The sequence below is a fragment of the Lonchura striata genome, chromosome 5 (assembly GCF_050655825.1).
Source record: "Lonchura striata isolate lonStrDom1 chromosome 5, ASM5065582v1, whole genome shotgun sequence".
Taxonomy (NCBI): domain Eukaryota; kingdom Metazoa; phylum Chordata; class Aves; order Passeriformes; family Estrildidae; genus Lonchura; species Lonchura striata.
The window spans coordinates 57,375,743-57,396,672 of NC_140707.1; the positions used below are offsets into that span (position 1 = coordinate 57,375,743).

Consider the following 20,930-nt stretch of genomic DNA (forward strand, 5'->3'; position numbering starts at 1 on the left):
TAAAAAAATTAAGATAAATAATTTTCTTCAAAAATTGTTTTAAAGGTACTGCGTACCACTGAAGTTTGATGAAGTCAGAACAACCAACAGCTGCCTGGGATCATCATCTTACTTTCTCCTTTCTTTCTTAAATGTAAGGCTGTTTTTGCTATTCTCTCTGGCCTTAGTTCCAATAACAATCTTTGCTATTTATCTCAAATTTAATGTAAAGATTTTTTTCAGAATTCTCTGGTCTATGAAAAGGACAAATTTGTCCAGGTTCTTAGATTGAACACAGCCCCCTCTTTTCAGTCTGTTCTTCATGCAGAAAACCATTTTTCCATTTCCAAGCCCTGTCTCCCCTTAGCCATCCCACCTAGCATTCAGTACACATTTTAGCTGTCTTCAGCAGAAACTGAAATAAAATATTTAATTGGAGTTTGGAATTGTTTTTAGACAAACACTAATTTTGTTTCTCTCTCCTGAGCACAGTATGCCCATTTCTTTCCCCTCTTTTTATGAGAGAATATTTAATATTTTCTTCAATATGATTTGAAAGAATTAACTTCATTTCAGTGTTTTAGATTTATCAAAATACTTTCTGACCTCTTAAAAGAAACTTCATCATATGTTCTTGTATTACAAGATTTTTGATATGGTTATTTAAATCTGACATTCATCCCAGTAATTTTGTTCCCTTCATATGAATAAATCCTTCAGATCCTAAGGATCTTCCACATCTAAGGTGAATATCCTTCCCACATGAGCACTTTAATCCAGACAAGCACATATAAAACATTCTCTCATATATGGTAGTTAGATTCTTGTTTCTCATTATTTTTCGTCTTCATTAGTGGACTGCAGTTCAAAAGGTAGAATGGATTGTAAGTGCACATGCTCAAGAACCAATTTTATTGTCTCTTTTTAACCACAGCTGAAAGAGTGAACAAAAGTGGCATTCATTAAAGTTCAGTAGAAAAAAAGGAATAATCCATTGGTAGGAAAATGTATGAACCAGAATGCACTCTACAGTGTTTTTCTTATTTTAAAAACACATTTTCAAAGAATGAAGCAAATAAGCTAAGTGGGCGTGCATAAATCAACACAACCACCTTCTCCTGTTGTTCCTTTCCTGGCTTTGGGAAGCAATTAGATTACTTTGCTGAAAAATAACCTTCTATAGAATAGACTCTAGTTTTCTTTGTCACAGGGAGAAAAGCTTTAACTAGATAGGAGGGACAAGCTGGAAACATGAACATGGACAGGAAACCTGAAAATTCCATATTAGCAAGGCTGTGACAGTAAGCGAAAGAGAAAAGGACTTATGCAATTTCAAAAAGCATATACTGAGTAGAACACGAGCCAGTCAGAAGTCACATCAGTAACAGTTTGCTCCCAAAGCAACACTATTAACAGCTTCTCGAACAGTGGCACATTAATAGTGTCATGTCTTTCATTTTACTGATGTAAAGTGCTACTGATTTTTTAATGATTAAGTTTATTTCTATTTCTACCCAATTAATGCAACATAAAAGGTTCCAACTCAGATTTTTGCTTTCTTGTCTTCACACTGAGACTCAGTTCAAAAGATGAAAGCATATATTTTTATATTATACAATTTTATACAAAAAGCAAAATATAACAAGCATGCTTCCAATGGAGCGTATATATTAGAAGAAAGCGGATAAAAGAATGTAAGAAAGCAATTCAAATAAAGAAAATAGTAAGTATGAAATTATGCTAAGCCATACAATGAAAAAAGTTATGACAAAAAATGGCTTCCACAGGAGAAAAATCAGCACACACAGATACTATTTCTAATAATCTTAAATGTTTGTATTTTTAACACATAAAGCTTAAAAATGAGGATTTAAATAAGCCTTCATTGCCGTTACCTGAAAAGAATCACCACTGAGTCTAAAAGAAACTATCACAATTACATATCCTTGAGCAAGGTATCATTTAATTTAATACATTTTAAGTATCTTCTGTAGTTATTCCAGTTGCTTCATGGCAGACTATTGTATTTAAAATATTATAATTAGTTTCAACAGCATCTACAGTCATCACTTAATGTAACTGTGAGGTTTCAACACATTCTCCCTTGCATTAAATCGATTAAGTATTGGTTTAAAAACACTGCATGCTGCACAACTCCATAGTGAAGCATTTTAAAACAGCATCGCATTTTTATTGAGCATTAGTTATATTATATACTATCAATAATACTTAAAAGCTCACACTGGGATAAAGCTTTCACTGCCAGAATAAAGATGGCTTTTCTCTATTTGCTTATAGCAATGACCAGAATATTTCTCAAGTTCGGAAATTAAACTTCATCAGCAAGAACATCTTAGGAAGGTTGCAGAATCTCTGCTACTGGAGGCTTTTAAGAATGAATCATCACCAGGGGTGATGCAGTTATAACTGACTGGGTCTTGGGCCAAGCAATTAAGGGACCTCTTTGAGGTCTGACATCCTCAGAATCCTGTTTTCAGCAATTCCTTGTGGCAGCAAACATTGCCACATCGAAAGTAAAGAGAACTAGCTCCACCAGCAACCTCCGACACATCTAGTGCATGAGTCTTAGCTATCATAGGCTTGAGACTGAACAAAGCTTCTTGACTGCCCTGATGGTCTACATTTCTGAAGCAAAAACTTCAGGCTATGGGCAAAACTGACTAACAAAAAAGTGAAAAAAAAAACAAACAAAAAAAACCCAAACACCACAACAAATGCCAACCACTCTTCCTACAAATGCTATTCCAGGATACCCAAGGAATCCTTGGATTCCTAAAGTTTGAGCAATCTTTTAGATTACACAAAGATTAGATTAGACAAAAGACATTTCTGGAGCAGCAAGTCTACTAGAGCAGGATGAAGTCAGACAGCCATGATTACTCGACTTCTTTTTTTACTCACACACAGAGTCAACCCCATTGTAAATCCACTGAAGTAGCCTTTTCTGAAAGGGGTCACTCAAAAATTATCCTGTTGACCTGAGTGAATAGAATGGCTTTGCACTGCAAGCCTAACGATTACCTGCTATAATTAAGAGTATTCCAGGCCAAGAAAAATTTGGTCAATCTGTTCATGAAGAAAAGAAGGCATGGGAGGTAGCAATGAATGACTGGCAAGAGTTTAACAGTAAGATGGGCTATTTCAGAGGTACTGCCTAAAGACAAGATGAGCTCAGACTACTAGACTGAACTTGAAGACTGACCCTTATGAAACCACCAACTTACTTTGGACTCCAAATGCAATAGCTGTAACACTAGTGTGATCCCACACCAATGGCAAAGATAACAAAGAGACAAAATTCAAAAAATTTACAAATCCAGCCAATGTTTCCAACAGCAGGAGACAAAGACATCCTCACATAAAGGCATAATGGTTTATAATTTCATTTTTGTCAACCCCACTCAGATCCACACTGACCATTTCAGAAAATCACGACTGCTTCTACCTAGGAATATGCAACATTTATCTATGAATATTAAAGCTTCCTTGTAATCTACCTCTATTTAAATTTAACAGCAATGTTTCAATTTTTTAGCATGTTAAATTTAAATTTTAAAAACTTTACCTTTGAAACAGAAAAATATCCTCTCAGGTAATTTAACAGCTTAATTTCTAAAAGAATCTATATGAATTACAACCTCGCTGCCAGCCATTAATGGCTGATAACACCCAAAAATTTAGTACCATTTAACTAGCATAAAACTCCTGCAGACCTTGGTGATAGTCCACATTCATGATTATTCCAATCTACTCAACAATGCATCTGACTTAATACTGACCAAAAAATAAAAAAGCATAAACACCCTAAAAAGAACAAAACCCATTACTTTTGTCTGTATATGGGGCTGTGTGTCCCTTTAGCAAAGGGACAAAAGGGCAAAAGGACAACGACAAAATTTTTTTGTTCATTACCATCAGTAATCCTACAACATCCTCAAAGTCTCCCACATTGTGCTGAAACCCACAATACAACAATGAACACTATCCACCTTAAAAAATACTAGGAACTGACTAGGACAGAGTTATGGAGCCAACAGCGACCCTAAAATGGATTAGTTAAAAAACAGAGCATCTTATTTATAATGTATTAAAATTACTGGTTTTTTTCCAAAGCACACTCTGAAAACTTAACACAATTATCAAGACCATGCCTTAACATAGATTAGGTTTTTCACAAACTATATTAAATTGTCCAAAATTTCCAACTATATGTTTTCTTTTTTCCAAAAAAAGGGCATATTCAAAAGTTCTGTGCTACAACACGTGACCTTGAATTTTGCATATCTGTAAAAAAAATGAAAAAATATGCTATGCAATACAAAAGTGCTATCTTCCTAAAGACTGCTCCAATTACCCAAACCTCAGCTAGGAAACAAAGTCATACATAAGAGTAATACTTCCAACATTTAACTTAAAAATAGTTCATCTTACCCCCTGTTCCAAGGACTTTCAGGAGCTCAAAGTTTTCAATGCCAACTTTCTCTGCATGGCCTGTCAAATTTGCTGAAGGGAAAAAAAAAAAAATCACATCAGATATGTAGTACACCAAAACATCACTCTGACATCTTACTACAGCCCCAGCAAAACCAAGTTAGCATCTGAATTAAATAAGCAGTGCTAAGAAGACATCCCAATTTCATACTGTATTCAACTTGAAAAGCAAGGGACAGCAATTTTCTTGCTGCCATCAGTGTGCTCAAAGTGTAAAATCACAGAATAGTAATTGAAGCCCCTTTAGTCTGTATACACCATCTTCCAGTGTATCACTGGGCACCTTAGAAAAGAGTCCAGCTCCACCTTGTCTGTAATCTCCAATCACATAGTTATAGACAGCAGTCAGGCCACCTCTTAGCCTGAGCACCCTGAATACTCTATTTTTTATTTTTTTTTTGATTATATAGCGTGTGGGATGACAAACAGAGCTCCAACTGTTTATTCATTTAACACAGGATTGTTAAAGACTCTCCATTAGTATCAAGTAGAAATTACCTTAAGTCTACATAACTCACAAGTATGGAAAAATCTAAGCTGCTACAAAGTTGTGTCATTTGTTGCACAGTCTGGAAGCAGGAGGTTTTATGTTTCTACAGATCTATATCAGTTTAGGTACTTATTTTGTCTAACATACATTTTTCTAAGCAGGGATATAAAGACCTCTGTTTGAAAAATGGAATTGTGCAGGATTGCTTTATTGTTTATTGCCTTTTTTTTTCCATTTCCTAAGCTCCTTAAGAAAGCCTTAAGCAGTTGCCATTTTTCCATTTTTGATTCCTGTCATCCTATTATGCATCCATTTGCATCAACGTGACTACAAACCATTCAGCAAAAGCCCTCACTGAAATGATCCAGGTTGAAAAGCAGCAAGACAAAAAAGCAACTAAGCTTGATAATTCACACGTAAGTTCAGTTCCCTGATCCACTTTACTGAGCAGCTTGATAAGCACAATAAAGGATGCAGCATCAAGTAGCAAGTGAGTCAATATGCACACAGGAGCTGAACTGAAGTTTGCTGTACTGCTCCTGATTGCAAACAGAACAAATACTCCTACTAGAGCTACATCACAGTCACTGCTTAAGAAAGCAGTAAGGAAGCCACACTCACGTGCCAATAAAGGAGTTATAGCAAGTAATGCAAACCTAGACTGAGTTAATGTATATAGAATTCAGCTATGCTCTGTCACAGAAAGTAAACTGTCTCCAAGCAATTTAATATTACATATTACTCTTCTTAACAAATACTCTAAATGGTACTTAACACACACAGTTTTAAAACATCATCTTCTAAAGAGACCAGGGCCAGAGTATCCATTTTTTAATGAAGGCATGGACATCACTAAAGATCAGGACACAGAACTTCTCTGGACACCAGCAAAGTAAGTGCTGAACTTGAGGTGGGAAGAAAGTTTTCACTTTAAAATCCACCCATTTGGATCTTCCACAATGGACTACTCCAGAAAGGTTTTACTGTCTCATATCCTTTAAGAGCATCAGCAGAAGGCTTTTCAATTAAAAATGCTTCTAGAAAGTAAAACAGTCACTTAATCCTACCATATTCTTGGAACTGAATAGGAAGAGTGGAACCCAGAGAAATGCTGCATCTCCAGTAACATGCTGAAGATTTGCAGTGCTGGCTGTGATCCTAAAAAGAGATCAAGTCTTAAAACTCAATCCATTATTCTAAACTGTATCATAAACTCACATACAATAACATTAGTAAAACCTCTTCCACTTCCATAAGGCTACACAATAAAAAGCTGAGTGCTATCTAGTTTGAATTATTATGTACTTGTTTCAATGTGAGCTGTAATTTTGCACTCTCCCCTTAACTCCATTTTTACTTTCACTCAGGATGCTCAATGGCCTTATCCTAAAAAAAATGTCTGAAGGTTACTGTAATATTATTTTCATAATAAAAGGAGAAATTTACACCACAAATAAGCATATGATAACTTCAAAATAAGATCCACCTAATTCTTTTTACATTATACTGAGGAAAAAAGCCATCCCACAAGAAAGCTAAAGGATGCTGCGTAACACAAGTATGACAGGACACTTGAGACAAACTCTCTCACTATTACTCCCTATAAAGCAAGAAGTAAAATCACCCTTCATTAAAAAATAGGAATAACAAATCTTCAAAGCTATAAAAAAATGAACAATTCCCAGAAAGTGCTCCTCCCAATGTTGCCACATGGCAATGGTTTTGCTCCAAGAGGCTGAGTTGCAATGCTCAGTCTACCTGTGAAGTCATACTGCAAGAAAAGCAAGCTGAAGAGCCTGTTTCTGACATTTTCTAATAACACCCCTAGAGCAGTCCTTTGTCTTCATCTGCTGAAACCAGGTGCGGCACTTTCACACTCTAGCAGAAATGAAGTGCAGTTTCTCCAGGATAAAAGTTGTCATTCCAACATTTCCTTCAACCTGCTTTCCAAAGCATAAATCTCAAAAGACTAATTATTCTATTCACCACTCACTCCCAGGAACCTGAACGACCATTTCTTGAGGACCTTTTACCAGTGATGCTCTCTGCAGTTACAAAACTATTTCAAAACTGAGGATTTTAAAGGATTGCAATGAGACCACTACTATTACTGACAGAACAGTGAAAGGCTTCTCACACCTCACAGACATCACTGTGCTGGAAATAGTATCAGAACCCAACCCAACAATTACCTGTGCAAAATGCACAACATATCTGGAAAGACTGCAATGGGATGTACACTGGTGAATAGAAAACAGTTTCAAAAACAGAAAATTTACTTCTCCATGCACTTTTTTCTTCAAGTGTCTGGACACATCAGCTAAAGAAGTGCCCCAAGGAATGGAACAAAGTTTGGATAGGAAGAAAAGCACTGCGCAAGTCAACAAGATGAGAGTTTCTCCACAAATAATATGAAGCTACACATGACACTAAAAATGAGGGTTGTACATAATGTGGGGCAAAAAAACCCTAATAAATCCCCTTGGAGATTAGCTCACTGCATACTGGCACAATTAGAAGAATCCTGCATTTACTAATATTCTACTGTAGTCCACACCAATCAGCATTGAACCAACATAGTTAAGAGTATACAGCTGAGGTCAACAGCAAGAGATAACACATCAAATCAGAAAAAAATAGTGAATAGAAAGGCCAGGATATCATAGCATCCATAAAAATAAAGAAGAAGCAGAGATACTAGTCACCATCATCACCTCTGAAGGCAGGAAGAAAGGAAATATCCAGAAATACTACCACTGCAAAGACAAGCTTTCCTCTCCATATAGTGACAGCAGTGCACAAAGACTAGTGCTGTCATCTTCAGTCCCCTAGAAGCAAGGCAGCCTGTCTATCCAGACTACAAGTTCTCCTCAATGGAGGATCTCCAGATGATGTAAGAGACACGATTGTCACCTGCACTACACCTGAACTTTGAGAAGGCCACGACTGAACTAAGAACTGTGTGAGCTGGTACTGTGCAATGATTCTATAAGCTTTTAATTGCACTTCCATGATCTTGAGAAATAACATTTCAACAGTGTTTGTTTTCAAGTTAAAATGCGCTCTATCCTCTGCTTCTGGACTCTACTGCAAACACGTCTTGAAGCAGACAAACAAAGCTCAAGCTTCCTCTGCTGAACTAGATCAAGCTTGCTTGAAAGTTGAAACTTGTCTCTGCAACACAAGACCAATACTTGTTTCACTGAGCAGAACAATGAACCTCAGGTAATTTTAAGAACAGAAAAAAACAAGAAGGAAAATTAAACAGAAGACATTCTGCAATATTCCAAATATTAGGTTGCAACGTCTAGTATCAGTATTAACTTGATCTTAAACTATTACTTCAGAGAATGGTCCATCCCCACTCACCTAACAGATCTACTGAAGTCACAGCATCAAAGAACAGATGTTTTAATACTGATATGTTTATGCCTTACTCAAGAGTGGAGAGAGGGGGCACACTCTTTTCAAGGGGGAAAAAACCTCAATGCCATGCAATAGAAACTATGCAACCATTATTTATTAGACACTGAAGAAAATACATGTGTTATACTGTTTATCTGCTATATAGAGTTATACTTTATTACTGGTTACAGCAACTAAAACTATTTCTGAAAGAAGTAAAAGCATCCTCAGGTCCTTGAAATCTGAGACCATTGACACCGAGTAAGTGTCAGGTCATTGAACAAGAGCACCATTTAATCAGCTCAGGGTACTATCTTACAAGCATTAAGTGGAACTTAAAAACCATAACATCTTAAGAATCTTTTTCTTAGGCAAAAGAAAAAATGTAGAGCAAAAACAAAACACACACAGAGTTCTGAACTGGTGTGAAAGAAAAGAATACGCAGTTCATGTTGCTCTGAACTCCAGGGTATCAGCTGAGGTAACTGGGCTAGTAACTGCTGATTCTCTAGAGTATTAGATGCTCAAGGGTAAGACCACCTGATCTGAGAAAAAAAAATTAAAAACTTGAAAAAAATTTGGAAAAAATTCAAACTCTCACAAAGCTGCTGATTCCATTCTAGAAGGCTTGGAAGCCAAACTATACAGCCAAATATGACAAAGACCTCTGTAGTACTAGCTAATATAATATGTATACATATATGTATGCACATGTATGTTTAACTGCATACATGTATACTGCATGGAATATAGTATGTGGAAATTCAGAAGCATAAAATGCTGTGGAAAACAATAAGAAACTGTCATTACCATCATGAAAACAGAAGATAGGAGACCATCCCACCAAAGATATTACTTGCATATAAAAAGCTGAAATAAATATAAAAGTCTAGGCATCTGAGGTTAATGATGCAAACTCACAGAAGTCAGAGCTGGAAAATGCTCCATGTTAAGATCCATTTGCATTCAGCAGCAGCCCTTTTTCTCTTACAGAAGCAACTTCAGTATGAGGTTTATCATAACTGTGAGCTGAATCACTATGAGGTCACCAAGATTGAACCCTGAGGCACCTCCATGGTCAGCTAGAAACTTAATGTGTAGCAACACTTACATCACATAATTGCAAAAAAAAACCCAAACAAAATGTAATTAGACAAGATGCTAATGAATAAAATTGCTACAGATAATCTAACGCTGAAGAGAGTTGAAACAATCAGATATCTAAAGATTGCACATATCTTCTCAAGCAAAAATTTATATCTAAGTAAAAGACATGAATCAATTTCAGTTTTCTCTATAATTCATAATGAATGAAATAATTTATAAAAATCCAGTCACAGGCACCTTGGACACAGCATCAAAAGTAACATAATACAAATTAATTTATCAACAAAAAAAGAGCAACTGATAACTTACATGTTGATGGAAGGTATTTACATATTTGGTTATGCAGACATTAACATGGAAACTTAAGAATTATCCTCTCCCAGGTAAACCTTTTATAACCATCTATCCAGGACAGCATAAAATATTTAGAAGTGTTCAGAAAAATGAGAAGAGGAAACAGTCACAGTATATCCCAAAACACAACACAAACCCCAATAAACTGACTGCATGTAATGTGAGTCTTCCACAAACCAGTCTGCCTATTTACAGACTGAGTCAGAAGCAAAGAAATCTCAGTAGAACTTACACCTCATTGTTGGGATTCTACAGAGGGGAGGAGAGAGAGAGCATGTTTAACATAAGATACCAAATTATGCAATGATGGGGATACAAAAGAAATATTTATGTGAAAAATATACTGGGGAAACATCCTCAGATACCCAGGCCTTGTCATATGACTGAGGAACTCCAGCAAGTCAAGTGTTCTTTGAACTGCCTTGTGAATAAAACTCTAAGATTTACTAACATGGCATGTAAGACTCCTAATTCTTTTGTGGAATCAAGCACAAGCTTTTCAACCATCACATTAAGAATACACTGGACCAGAGCTAATATAAAGGCTGACAATGAAGACTGCATCCATTAGTCCTCATTTACATTACACATTTTATAGAACATCATTGGAACAATGACAGCAAAATGATCAGTTGTACCAGACCCTTGTACAGACCATTTTAGCCAGGATTCCAAAACCTGGAAGGAGGAAAGCAAACAAACAAAAAAATCCCACTCAACAAAAAAAGCCACAAACACAACCCAGGAAAAATCACTGACTGTCCTTCTTCATAATCAAGGCTACCAGAAGGTAAATAACAATAAATTCCTAGAATACAAATAATTTTTAGAAAATATTGATTGTGTAAAGAGCAAAATCTGGAGATTTAAGTGGTATTAAAGACGATTAATAAACTTAAAATACTCTTTGTAGTTCCCACAATCCAAGAAAACATATATTTTAGTGCTCAAAAGAGAAAAGTAGAAGCAAAAGCAATCCAAGCTTTGAAACAGCCAACTATTAGTACCTCCTGATCCCTAAACAATATACAAAATTATTGTTAATATTAACATATTATATAATATTTTATTATATATAATATATTGTTTAGTATGTAACAGTACAACATATTGGCATATTATATTTGTATATTTTAAGAAAAACAAAAAAAAAAATCTGTCTTACAGAAAAATTTACTTTAAAAGTATCTTTTAAGTCTCATTAAGTTTCCTCTTAAAAATGGAAAAAATAAAGTATTCTACAGGTGCCAGATGTACCTCCACAGTGAAGGCTGAGTTCTCTATTCAGTGCATGATCCATCATGTTTTTTAGTCATAGGAATTTTCACAATTCCTTAGAATGTAACATGAACTTTCTAGTTTACAAATAAATCCATTCTAATTGAAGTTCCCATTCAATAAGGTATAACTAAGAACTGCAATATTAACCCTATAGATAATCCACGTATTTATATTCAAAAGCCTTTTATAGTTTCATACTGAATCATAAGTTTGACTCAAGGGGAAGTTCCAAATTCTTGTGCCTTTGGAGTTCCGCAGGCTGTTGCTACATTATCTTCTGGGCTATACACCCCTTTTCTCATGCATGTCCGGCAAACTGCAAACTAAAGCAAGTTCTTCAGCCCAAAGATTGTGATAACATTAAAACAAATCTAGTATCCTATTCAAAACAGACTTGCTAAAAGTAAAAGAACAACGCTTTGCTTTTGTAAAGCAAAACAAACAATGTATATAGAGCCCATTGCCCACACATACACAGAGTGTCTCAAGTTCCCGTCAAGATCCCAGTTTTGGTAATCTCTCCCTCTCCCTGGGCAAAGCAGGGAGTTCACAGGCATGCCACAAGATGGGTAACCTCCTACCAGTCACTCACACACACTTAAGGTATAGGATCCTTTGATCCTTTTTTCCAGAAACAAGAGGAGGTGGGGAGGAAATCTCAACTCTTAACCGTTCTGTTTCCTTCTTCTGACATCATAAGCCTTTTCTTCTCTTTCCATAACCTTCCCTATCATGTAAAATGTTTCCTCTGATAGGCTTTATGTTTGACATTGTTCAGTTCTGAAGCATCACCAAGCAACAGAAATGTTAAAATGCAACAATGTTCCTTTTTCAGTGTAAACAATATGTATTTTCTATGCTCTGCAAAAATATTTAAAATTTGCAATAACTCTGAAAGTTAGCCTTCAAAAAATAAAACCTTTCCAAGATTCCAGAAATAAATGCTAAAGAAAACGTCATTTTCTTATTATTTTCACCAGAGAGCTTCAGTGAGAATCAGAGACAGCCACCACTTCCTACTATTTCAACTTTGGCATAGTTCTGCTTCTACTTCCTGAAAAGAGATTCCACTTTCCCCAAAAACTCATTTTCCTCCCCAGTAACTATTCTGAAGTGGCCAAATTGTGAGCATTCTATTAAGAACAAAAATAGTTTGCTGTTAGGAAAATTAGGAAAAGAAAAAACTGATAAATACAATTAGAAGAATATCATTATTAAATTATATGCGTGCTAAAAGTCACTGCTCTGTTTTATCTGCAAAAATCTTATATATACACACAGTGCAGTGCCCAGTATTTGTAAGAGAGCACATCACATGCTATCACACAGAGGCACTCAAGCGTTCCTTCCCTATCACAGACCCAATCTACATGCCTATCTAGTGATGTTTTTCCAGCAATTACTTTTTGGTCATACAAGAGAGGAATTTCAGGGCTCTAAGTCTATGAGACATAAAGCTAAAATTAAACCTGACCCTACATATCAAAGCCAGCATTGTACTTTCAAAGTTTAAAAGAAGTCAAGCCGTGGTGTGATAGGGTTAACAATCAGCTGGTCTGTGTAGCAACAGCACTGCATATGCTCTAACTTAATGCATTTTCATATGCTTCCATACTTGCTTGGAGCTAACAACAATCATCTGTTTCATTCTTTAAGATCCTCATTTCATCTTAAATTTAAATTCTAAAGTATGTGCACTTACTCACTTGACCATAATGGCTGTCCTCATTTAAGACTTTTAAAGCAATCCGAAGACCAAGTAATTGCAAATACAAAGTGTAACTGTGGGTTTACATGCATTCAATTAATTTGAATTAGTGAGCTTGTTACCATGGGGTTCAAGTAACAGCTTGAACCAAAGATATGAAACCAAAATACGAAAAGATTCTCCCTTCTCAAAGAAGCCACTATTTCTACTACTAATAGTAAATTTTTTCAAAGCACTCTGGAGACTGACCTCTTTTTCACCTGCCAACTGACAGCTACTTTCAATCTGTAATTCTAAATTATCAAATTAGTCACAGAGTTAACAACATCAAAGAAAGAGCACAGAGATGAGGGAAACACTGCAATCTAAACAAATTGCACAATAAAGGATATTCATGATATAGAACATATTTAGAAACAACAAAGATCCGCTGGTTCCAGATTCTAGTTCTTGCCTGTCCTCTCACTCTCTTTCCCAAAATGAAAAGCAAAATTAAATAATCATGCTGAATATACTTTAAAGATGTGGTGGCTTGACCCTAGTCAGCAGCTAAGCATCCACGCAACCAGAACCAGTAGAAAAAAACCTTTGCACATCCAAAGTATCCTATACCTTTATATATTTCTGTATCAACAGAAGCTGACTGCAACTTTTCTCTTCAAATTATTGTATCTCTGTGCATTGTATAAAGCAGTTCTGAAACAGTATTTCCATACGTCTTGCATTGCAATGACACTATTGACACCTTCAGGAGTAGGAGTCTCCCAGGAGTACATGACAGAGCAGCTCCCTCCTCCACCCTAGTGCTCCAGAAATAGACAAGTCATTGCTAGAAAGCATTTTTCAGAAAGCAGAGTTTTCTAAACATTGAATATGGAGAAGAGAACAAAGAGAGGAGAAGCAACCTATTCCTACTAAACTGAATTTCAGAAGCTTAAAAGACAAACAAGGTTGAGCATTTTTAAAATAAAAGTGCGAACAGGTACTTCATACAGCTCTATATATGATCAGGGTTAAAATCGAAGTTGCTTATTATGCTACACTGTTTATTCCTCAAACTACCTTTAAACAACGACCCCTCAGGGATACGTGTTCTCAGCCTTTATAAAAGAAATCGAGAATAAAACAGACATAGGTATGTAAATACATCGAATAAATTGTCCTATTTCCTTTCCCCTTACCTCTTCCTCTTCCACACTTAAATACAGCAACACCTATCGAGACAACTATGTTTTCCAGCAGCTCTTTTGCATCTTCTTGAAAGAAGAAAACTACAGACCCTTCGATTTCTGTAGCTATCAAGAGACCGCCTTTTTTTTTCTTCCCTCCTCCTCCTCCCCGCGCCAAGCCGTGTTCCTCTGGGGCAGCTCCCCCGACCCCAGGACCGAGGGACAGCGGGGCGGGAGGCAGAACCACCGAGGAGACCCAGCACCACCACCTGCCTTTCACACCGGCCCATTCGAGAATGTCAACTATATTAACCCGGCAAGCAGCTCTCAAACTTTTGCAGTGAACGGCATCATATGCTTACTCTCACTTCATCATGGAGAAAAAGATGATGACAGAAAAGGAATGAAGGACATGGTTAACAGCACCTTCATTATTAATCAATATAGTGAATATACATTCTCATTATGTTTTACACGATCTTCTAAATTGACGTTAAAATTTAGATTTACTGCAGTGTTCAAGTTGCCTGGAAACTTCTGAGAAGCAGAGAATCCCTACTAAAAAGAAATAAAGCTCATCCCCAACACAGCAACCTACAACGGAGGATTTCTGCTGTACCTTTAAAGGTCTTACGTATTTCACACGTTGAACTACTTCTCCAGAGGGTCGTCAAGTAACTACCGAGCTACAAGAAGATTCATAGACTGAAAATCCAGATAACTCTGTGGTTACGTGTTGGCACATTCCCCTCCCTACAATTCCGGCATTTCACCGAGGTCAAAGAAAAGCTGTCACATAAAACGACTTCATTTAGGACTGGAACAAACCGGCCCCCCAACATAGTCATAGAAGTCGATCAAATATACAACTTACAAAAAAAAAAAAAATGTTTATAAGAGAGCCTGGCTACCCTTTATCTCCTTCAAAAGCGTCAAATACTACCAGGAAGTGGGACAGGAGAGCCAGGCATGGAGCAGAAGTCGAAGCGAACTACTTTTTTCAGAAATAAGGCCCCTCCCCGCCCCCATCGTACGCGCTCCTGCCCTTATATTCCAGCTCATCCTCCTTTCCCCCCGCCACTGAGATTTCCCTACCGGTCCCAGGGAACTCTCGGAGCTCCCTGCTCAGCCGTGCTTTCCCCAGTTCTCCTCCGCCCCGCGACCCCCGGGCCCGCCCGCTCACCGTTCCTCAGCTCGTGCTTCACCGTGAGGAGCGGCAGCTCCGCTTCCCCCGAGGGTCCCTCCATGTCCTCACGGGCGGCTCCCTGCCGCTCCCGTGAGCGCGGCGGCGGGGCGATGTCACCTGGCCCGAGATGGGTCCTATTTGCCAGGGGCACTCCGGGGCAGAGGAGCCATGCAGGCGCGCTGGGGTCTGCCGCTCTCCCCTCCGCCTCGTTGGTAAACGGGGAGGGGGGAAGGGGGAGGCGGACGCGGGGGAAGAAAACCCCAAACGTACACCACCCAACAACAAACAGTTATTAAAATCTAGGGAGGCACACGCACGACGGATTCCCTCCCCCGGCGCTCAGAACCAGCCCATGTCCTTGCGCCGCGCCTCCCCTCCCCCGGGCTCCGGCCGCCCTCCCCGCCCGACAGCGGGGAGCGGAGCCGAGCGGAGCCGAGCGGAGCCGGATAGGCTGAGCGGCCCGGGGGGAGGAGCGGGAGCGCGCGGGGAGCGGCTCCAACTCAGGCGCTCGCGCCCCCTCCCTCCCCGGGCCGGGCGCTCATTGGCCGCGCGCGCCCGCGCGCCCCGGCGGCCGTCGGGCAGAGAACGCTCCCGCGCGCCGCCCCCGCCCTTCCGCCGGGCGCCGCGCGCCCCCATTGGCTCGACGGCTGCGCCAACCGCCGGCCCCGCCCCCCGTCTTCCCCCCGGCCCCTCTACTCCCCGAGCGTGTTTGTAAACATTCCCGCCCGCCTCGCCGCTGACCCCCGACCCCCGCGGAGGCGGGCACGGCGCTGCCGAGAGGTAAGGGAGGGCGCTGATTGACCGCTGGAGCTGGCAATCACCTGAGGGAGGGGCCATGGCGCCCTTCCTCGCGTTACGGGCTGGTTCCATCGTACTCGAAGGGGGGACCGGCCGTGGGCTGACCCACTCGCAGTGGCGGCGGGGAGGAGCTGGCCTCCAGCCTGGCGCGGGGGATGCGGCCGCGGGATGGGAAGCAGGGTATCTCCGCGGAGGGGCAGGGAGCAGCGGGGCTCAGCCGGGGACAGGGGCATTCCCGCAGGGCCCCGGCCGCCCGCCCGTTGAGCCCCCGCCTCCCCGCACGCGTGTGGACCCGCGGCGGCGGCGCGGCCGGGCTGGAGAGCTGCGGCACGGCCGTGCGTCCGCCTGCGGCACAGCGGTGTGTCCGCCTGCGGCACGGCCGTGTGTCCGCCTGCGGCACGGCCCTGTGTCCGCCTGCGGCACGGCCGTGTGTCCGCCTGCGGCACGGCGGTGTGTCCGCCTGCGGCACGGCCGTGTGTCCGCCTGCGGCACGGCCGTGTGTCCGCCTGCGGCACGGCGGTGTGTCCGCCTGCGGCACGGCCGTGTGTCCGCCTGCGGCACGGCCGTGTGTCCGCCTGCGGCACAGCGGTGTGTCCGCCTGCGGCACGGCCCTGTGTCCGCCTGCGGCACGGCCCTGTGTCCGCCTGCGGCCCGGCCGTGTGTCCGCCTGCGGCACGGCCCTGTGTCCGCCTGCGGCACAGCCCTGTGTCCGCCTGCGGCACGGCGGTGTGTCCGCCTGCGGCACGGCGGTGTGTCCGCCTGCGGCCCGGCCCTGTGTCCGCCTGCGGCCCGGCCGTGTGTCCGCCTGCGGCACGGCCCTGTGTCCGCCTGCAGCCCGCGGCCGTGCGCCCCGCGGCCGTGCGCCCCGCGCTCGGGCCCCACAACACGGGGCGCGCGTGGCGCAGGGCCCCGGGTCGTGCCCGATGCCGCCTTCGCACTTGGCCGGAGCCGTGGAGGGGGCGGCGAGTGTAGTCGCCTCTTGGGAGGCCCAAGAGGCCGCACGCACTCGAGTTCAACCAGCCTTGGTGATCGCTGGAAGGGCGCAGGCCTGCAGGGTTATCGCGGCTCAGGAGGTGCTTGCCGTAAGGTGGGAGTGGGCGAGGTTGCTGGGTAGGTATATCCGTGTGCCCCGTTCACCTTGCCCCTCTGGGGCGCGTTCATCTGGTCCCTTTAGCTGCGAGGGAGACACTGTCCTCACAGAGGATTTTGTTTGTGGTGTTGGGGAAGATACGGTTCAAAACACATCAGATCTGTTCATCTGAGTTAAGCCTCTCAGTCTGTTACGTTTTGGAGCCAATCTGGTATTTCTAAAGCTGTCCTCATTTCCTTGCATCAGATAACGCAAATTACTTATCTCTCCCTTTCTTATTTACGGTAATTTCTGACTCGTTGCTCTTGAATGCCGCTGCTTCTGTCCTTACACACAAGCTGCTAATTCACAATGCCATGTCTCAGCAGTAGTGTTCACACAGAGTCTAATTAAGTTACATCAAAGATCAATGAAATAAAATGTCTTATGTTAATGCATTATTCACATTCCATTATTAAATATTTTTGTGTTTTTACACAAATATGTAAAAAAGGCACGTACATGTATACATTTCTACAATTTCCTGTGGAGAAATTGAGTTTGGCTATTTAAAGTCGGTGAAAGTTTATGCTTCGTAATTATATACCATACCTCAGGTTTATGGTGCCTTTGCAGTTGACACCCCAGAAATGAATAATACTACCTAAGGGTTTCATAGTATTTTTGATAAAACTTCTGAAGGTGTTTCCCACCAAGCACTGCAGCTGTTGTGTTGAGCTATCTCCCTGTGGCATATGGTACACACATAACTCCTCCAAAAATGTCCATCCAGTTACTGCCTTTCCACCTGTATTATATCAAAACTATGAAAATAGAAAGTCTGAACATGGGAGATGTTTTCAGACTGAAAATACTTGATTCCCTAACTTTTGTTACTTGTTTTTAGAAGCATCACTATTGCAGAGAAAGTAAATATTATAGCAGTGTAATATTAAAGGGAATAATCAGCATTATAGAAAAGGGAAAATGAAAATACTAAACTGATTAAAGTATTAATTTATTATTTAATTAATATGCTTTTTCATCTTTGTAACTAATGGCTTCTCTGTACATCTGGTGGGGACTGTGAGATTTACTTCTTCATTACAAGGCTTAACAACCACTTCTGATTGTTCCATGTCCCAGATACTAGATTTTAAAGAGCCTGGTGCTATATTTCATGCAGTGGCTCTACTAGCCTACACTTGGACTAACTGTCCCTGGCAGCCTCAGAGGAGAGAAGCTGAAATCTGACTCCATTTACCAGCACTCAATGTGAAGGGTGCTGGCATTGAATCCAGTAGTTGTTAATAGTCTTGGTTTCAGATGTTCATAGCTTGACAGGCTGTGTCTCTTTATTTGCCCCAGGCTGAAAATTCCTCTTTTCAAATTTCAGCTAAAACAACTTTTAAATATGATGCAATAACCCTAAAATACCAAACCAAGAATACTGATCATGCTGACGATGCATATAATAATTTGTCAAGACAGCATACAATTACTGAGCTATGCTAGCCTCCAGCTTGGATGTACAAAGACATTGCCTGGAAGAATACTGGCCAGGGACACAACAATTCCTGGAAGCATGCCAGCAGTCAGAAGTATGGATAGTCAGGTGCCAGCACTGATTGGGCTTTTGTCCTGTTTAAATCACTGCACAGACTGTCACAGAGTCAGATGATGGAGGAAATTTGGCTCAAGCCTGCAGCCAAAGCAGCATGAGAAAGCCAGGAAGAGTGATGAGCTTAGACCCAGAGGGAGTACAGACTGGTCTGTATGAGATTTCTTGTTAGTTTGGAGAAGTTAAAACCACTGTTGGTATGTTAACTGTGCTTTTAGAAGGGCAGTTTAACTGACTGAAAGTGTTATTTGCATTTAAATACATTTGTGTAAATGCTGCAACACTGAAAAAACCTACTGCTTGTATGATGTGTATACAGTAAATTACCCCTGTTGTATAAAAGGAAAAATATTTGATGTTTAAATTATTAAAAGCTATGGGGCAGTGCAGAGCCATTCATGCACCAGAGTGTAAATGGTTTGTGTTTTTAAGCAGCATTTTCATATTCATGTGCACAACCCAACAGGTCAGTCAGCCAACAGTTCAGTGTTTGGGCTGAGCATGTGCTGCGAGATTGGGAATATGGAGTAACACCGTTCTAAAGATAGATGTCCCTTCCCTACCCCACAACACAACTGTTAAAAAATATGTGTGTTTACTTGCCATTCCTAATTGTGAAAAGAGGGAGGAAAAAATGCTGTGGGAAATTCCCACATGAAAATATATTGTTGAGCTTCATTAAAGAAAAAGTGTCACAACATTTTCTTTTTGGTTCTAAAAGAGGTGGTGTGCCAAGCTGGTTTGAAGGCTGAGGTGAAATTGAAATGCTCAGTGCACAGCCTTCTGAGAGGAAATGAGAGAGAAAAAGAAGAACATGAGTGTTAGAGCTGCATATTTCCAGAGTGCCAGGGCCTCACAGTTTTGAGGTATTTGATTTACTTTCTTTCTGAAGGGGAGCTGCTTATGGAAATTTTAGTTTCTATGGAGCTAAAGTTGAAGGTGTTTGGTACTTTCTTATGGTCATTGAATTGTTACAGAGATAGGTGTTATTTTCAAAGGACAGATTTCTGAAAGGTAGATAATGCAAAATGTTGCCCTTAATCACTCCATGGAGAACATTTGCACAGTAGAAGAAAAAAGGATTTGGAAACCACAAAATGAATTTAGGGAAGGACTCACTGTGAAAGACAAACATGACATGAGACAGCTTTTGTGAGAAATTTTAGTATAGTATTAGTTCTAGTTTTTAGTTTGCATATCTTCTCTGTGATTTTTATCTTTTGTTTAATCTGAATCTTTAATTGAACATTCTGTGCTTGATAACTGTCAGAAAAGTAGACTGGGTAGGTATACTTGCTGTTAAAAGTATTTTTTATGAAACTGCTCTGGGCAACAGTTTTATCTCTCTAAAACCACTTAATGTTTTTACCATGAAAGGAGAAGTTATGCTAAGCATCCAAGTCTAATAATTCTCTTAACGGAAGTGGTACAGCTGTGTCAGGAAGTAGATAATTTCTTGAAAGAGTGCATTTAAGCATTACTGCTTCTAGGGTCCTGTTTCAGTTAGTATTAATTTCTTCAATGAAAGGTGATTTATTTTTTTCTTCAGTCACTATACAGTTGCAACTACCATTATTAGAGGCAGCACTTTCAAAACTTTAATTACTAAAAATCTACATGGTTATAAAAGAGGAAAAAAACATATTGTCATCTCTCTCAGTTTCTGATGAGGAAAAGGAAAATGAATGAATGCTGTCCATAGGGGAAAGAAAGCACTAGCCATTGAAACGGAAATAGGGGTTTATTTCACTTTTTGAATTGCTAAAGCTTCTTAAGGTAGGCAGAAATGGAATTTCTGTTTAATAAAAATGATTGACTTTTGTATCCTAATCCTCACTCACAATAGTTTGATTTTTTTTTTTCAGATTTGTTGGAAGGAACACAGAGGAGTGTTCTACACAATGTTGTCATTAAACCTCAGTAATACTCACTGAGTAAATTCAAAGTCCTTTTGAAAAAGACCTGCATGTTAATTCTCACTATTTTGAAAATCTACTGCCAACTTTGGTGAAGGGGACTTAAGAAAGGAGAACTTAATCAAGGTGATCTGAAAGCTAGTGATGATGAAATTAAAACTTTTAACTCATCATGAAGACTGTGAGTACATTCTGATAGTTGCAGAAGTTATGGTTCTGTTTTCCTACCCCAGAGAAGGAAGCATAAACATGAGAAAAAAAGCGTTTAAATGGCAGAACTTCAAGCTGTGCATAGTACATCTTAAAGAGAGCCTGCAGAAAAAGTGTGAAAAGAA

The 20,930-nt window shown here is 40.3% G+C and overlaps 1 protein-coding gene across 2 annotated transcripts in view; it reads right to left on the bottom strand.

Annotated features, from left to right (window-relative positions):
• The window catches only part of RPS6KA5 (ribosomal protein S6 kinase A5), a 64,937-nt gene extending 49,333 nt beyond the window's left edge, over positions 1-15,604 (bottom strand). For both annotated transcript variants that reach the window (XM_021531936.4, XM_021531934.4), the window contains exons 1-2: positions 15,189-15,604; positions 4,432-4,503 (exon numbers count right to left, since the gene is read on the bottom strand). In XM_021531936.4, the coding sequence (XP_021387611.1) occupies positions 4,432-4,503; positions 15,189-15,252 (136 nt within the window). In that variant the 5' untranslated portion in view covers positions 15,253-15,604. The remainder of the gene's footprint in view (positions 1-4,431; positions 4,504-15,188) is intronic.
• Positions 15,605-20,930: the final 5,326 nt, after the last annotated feature.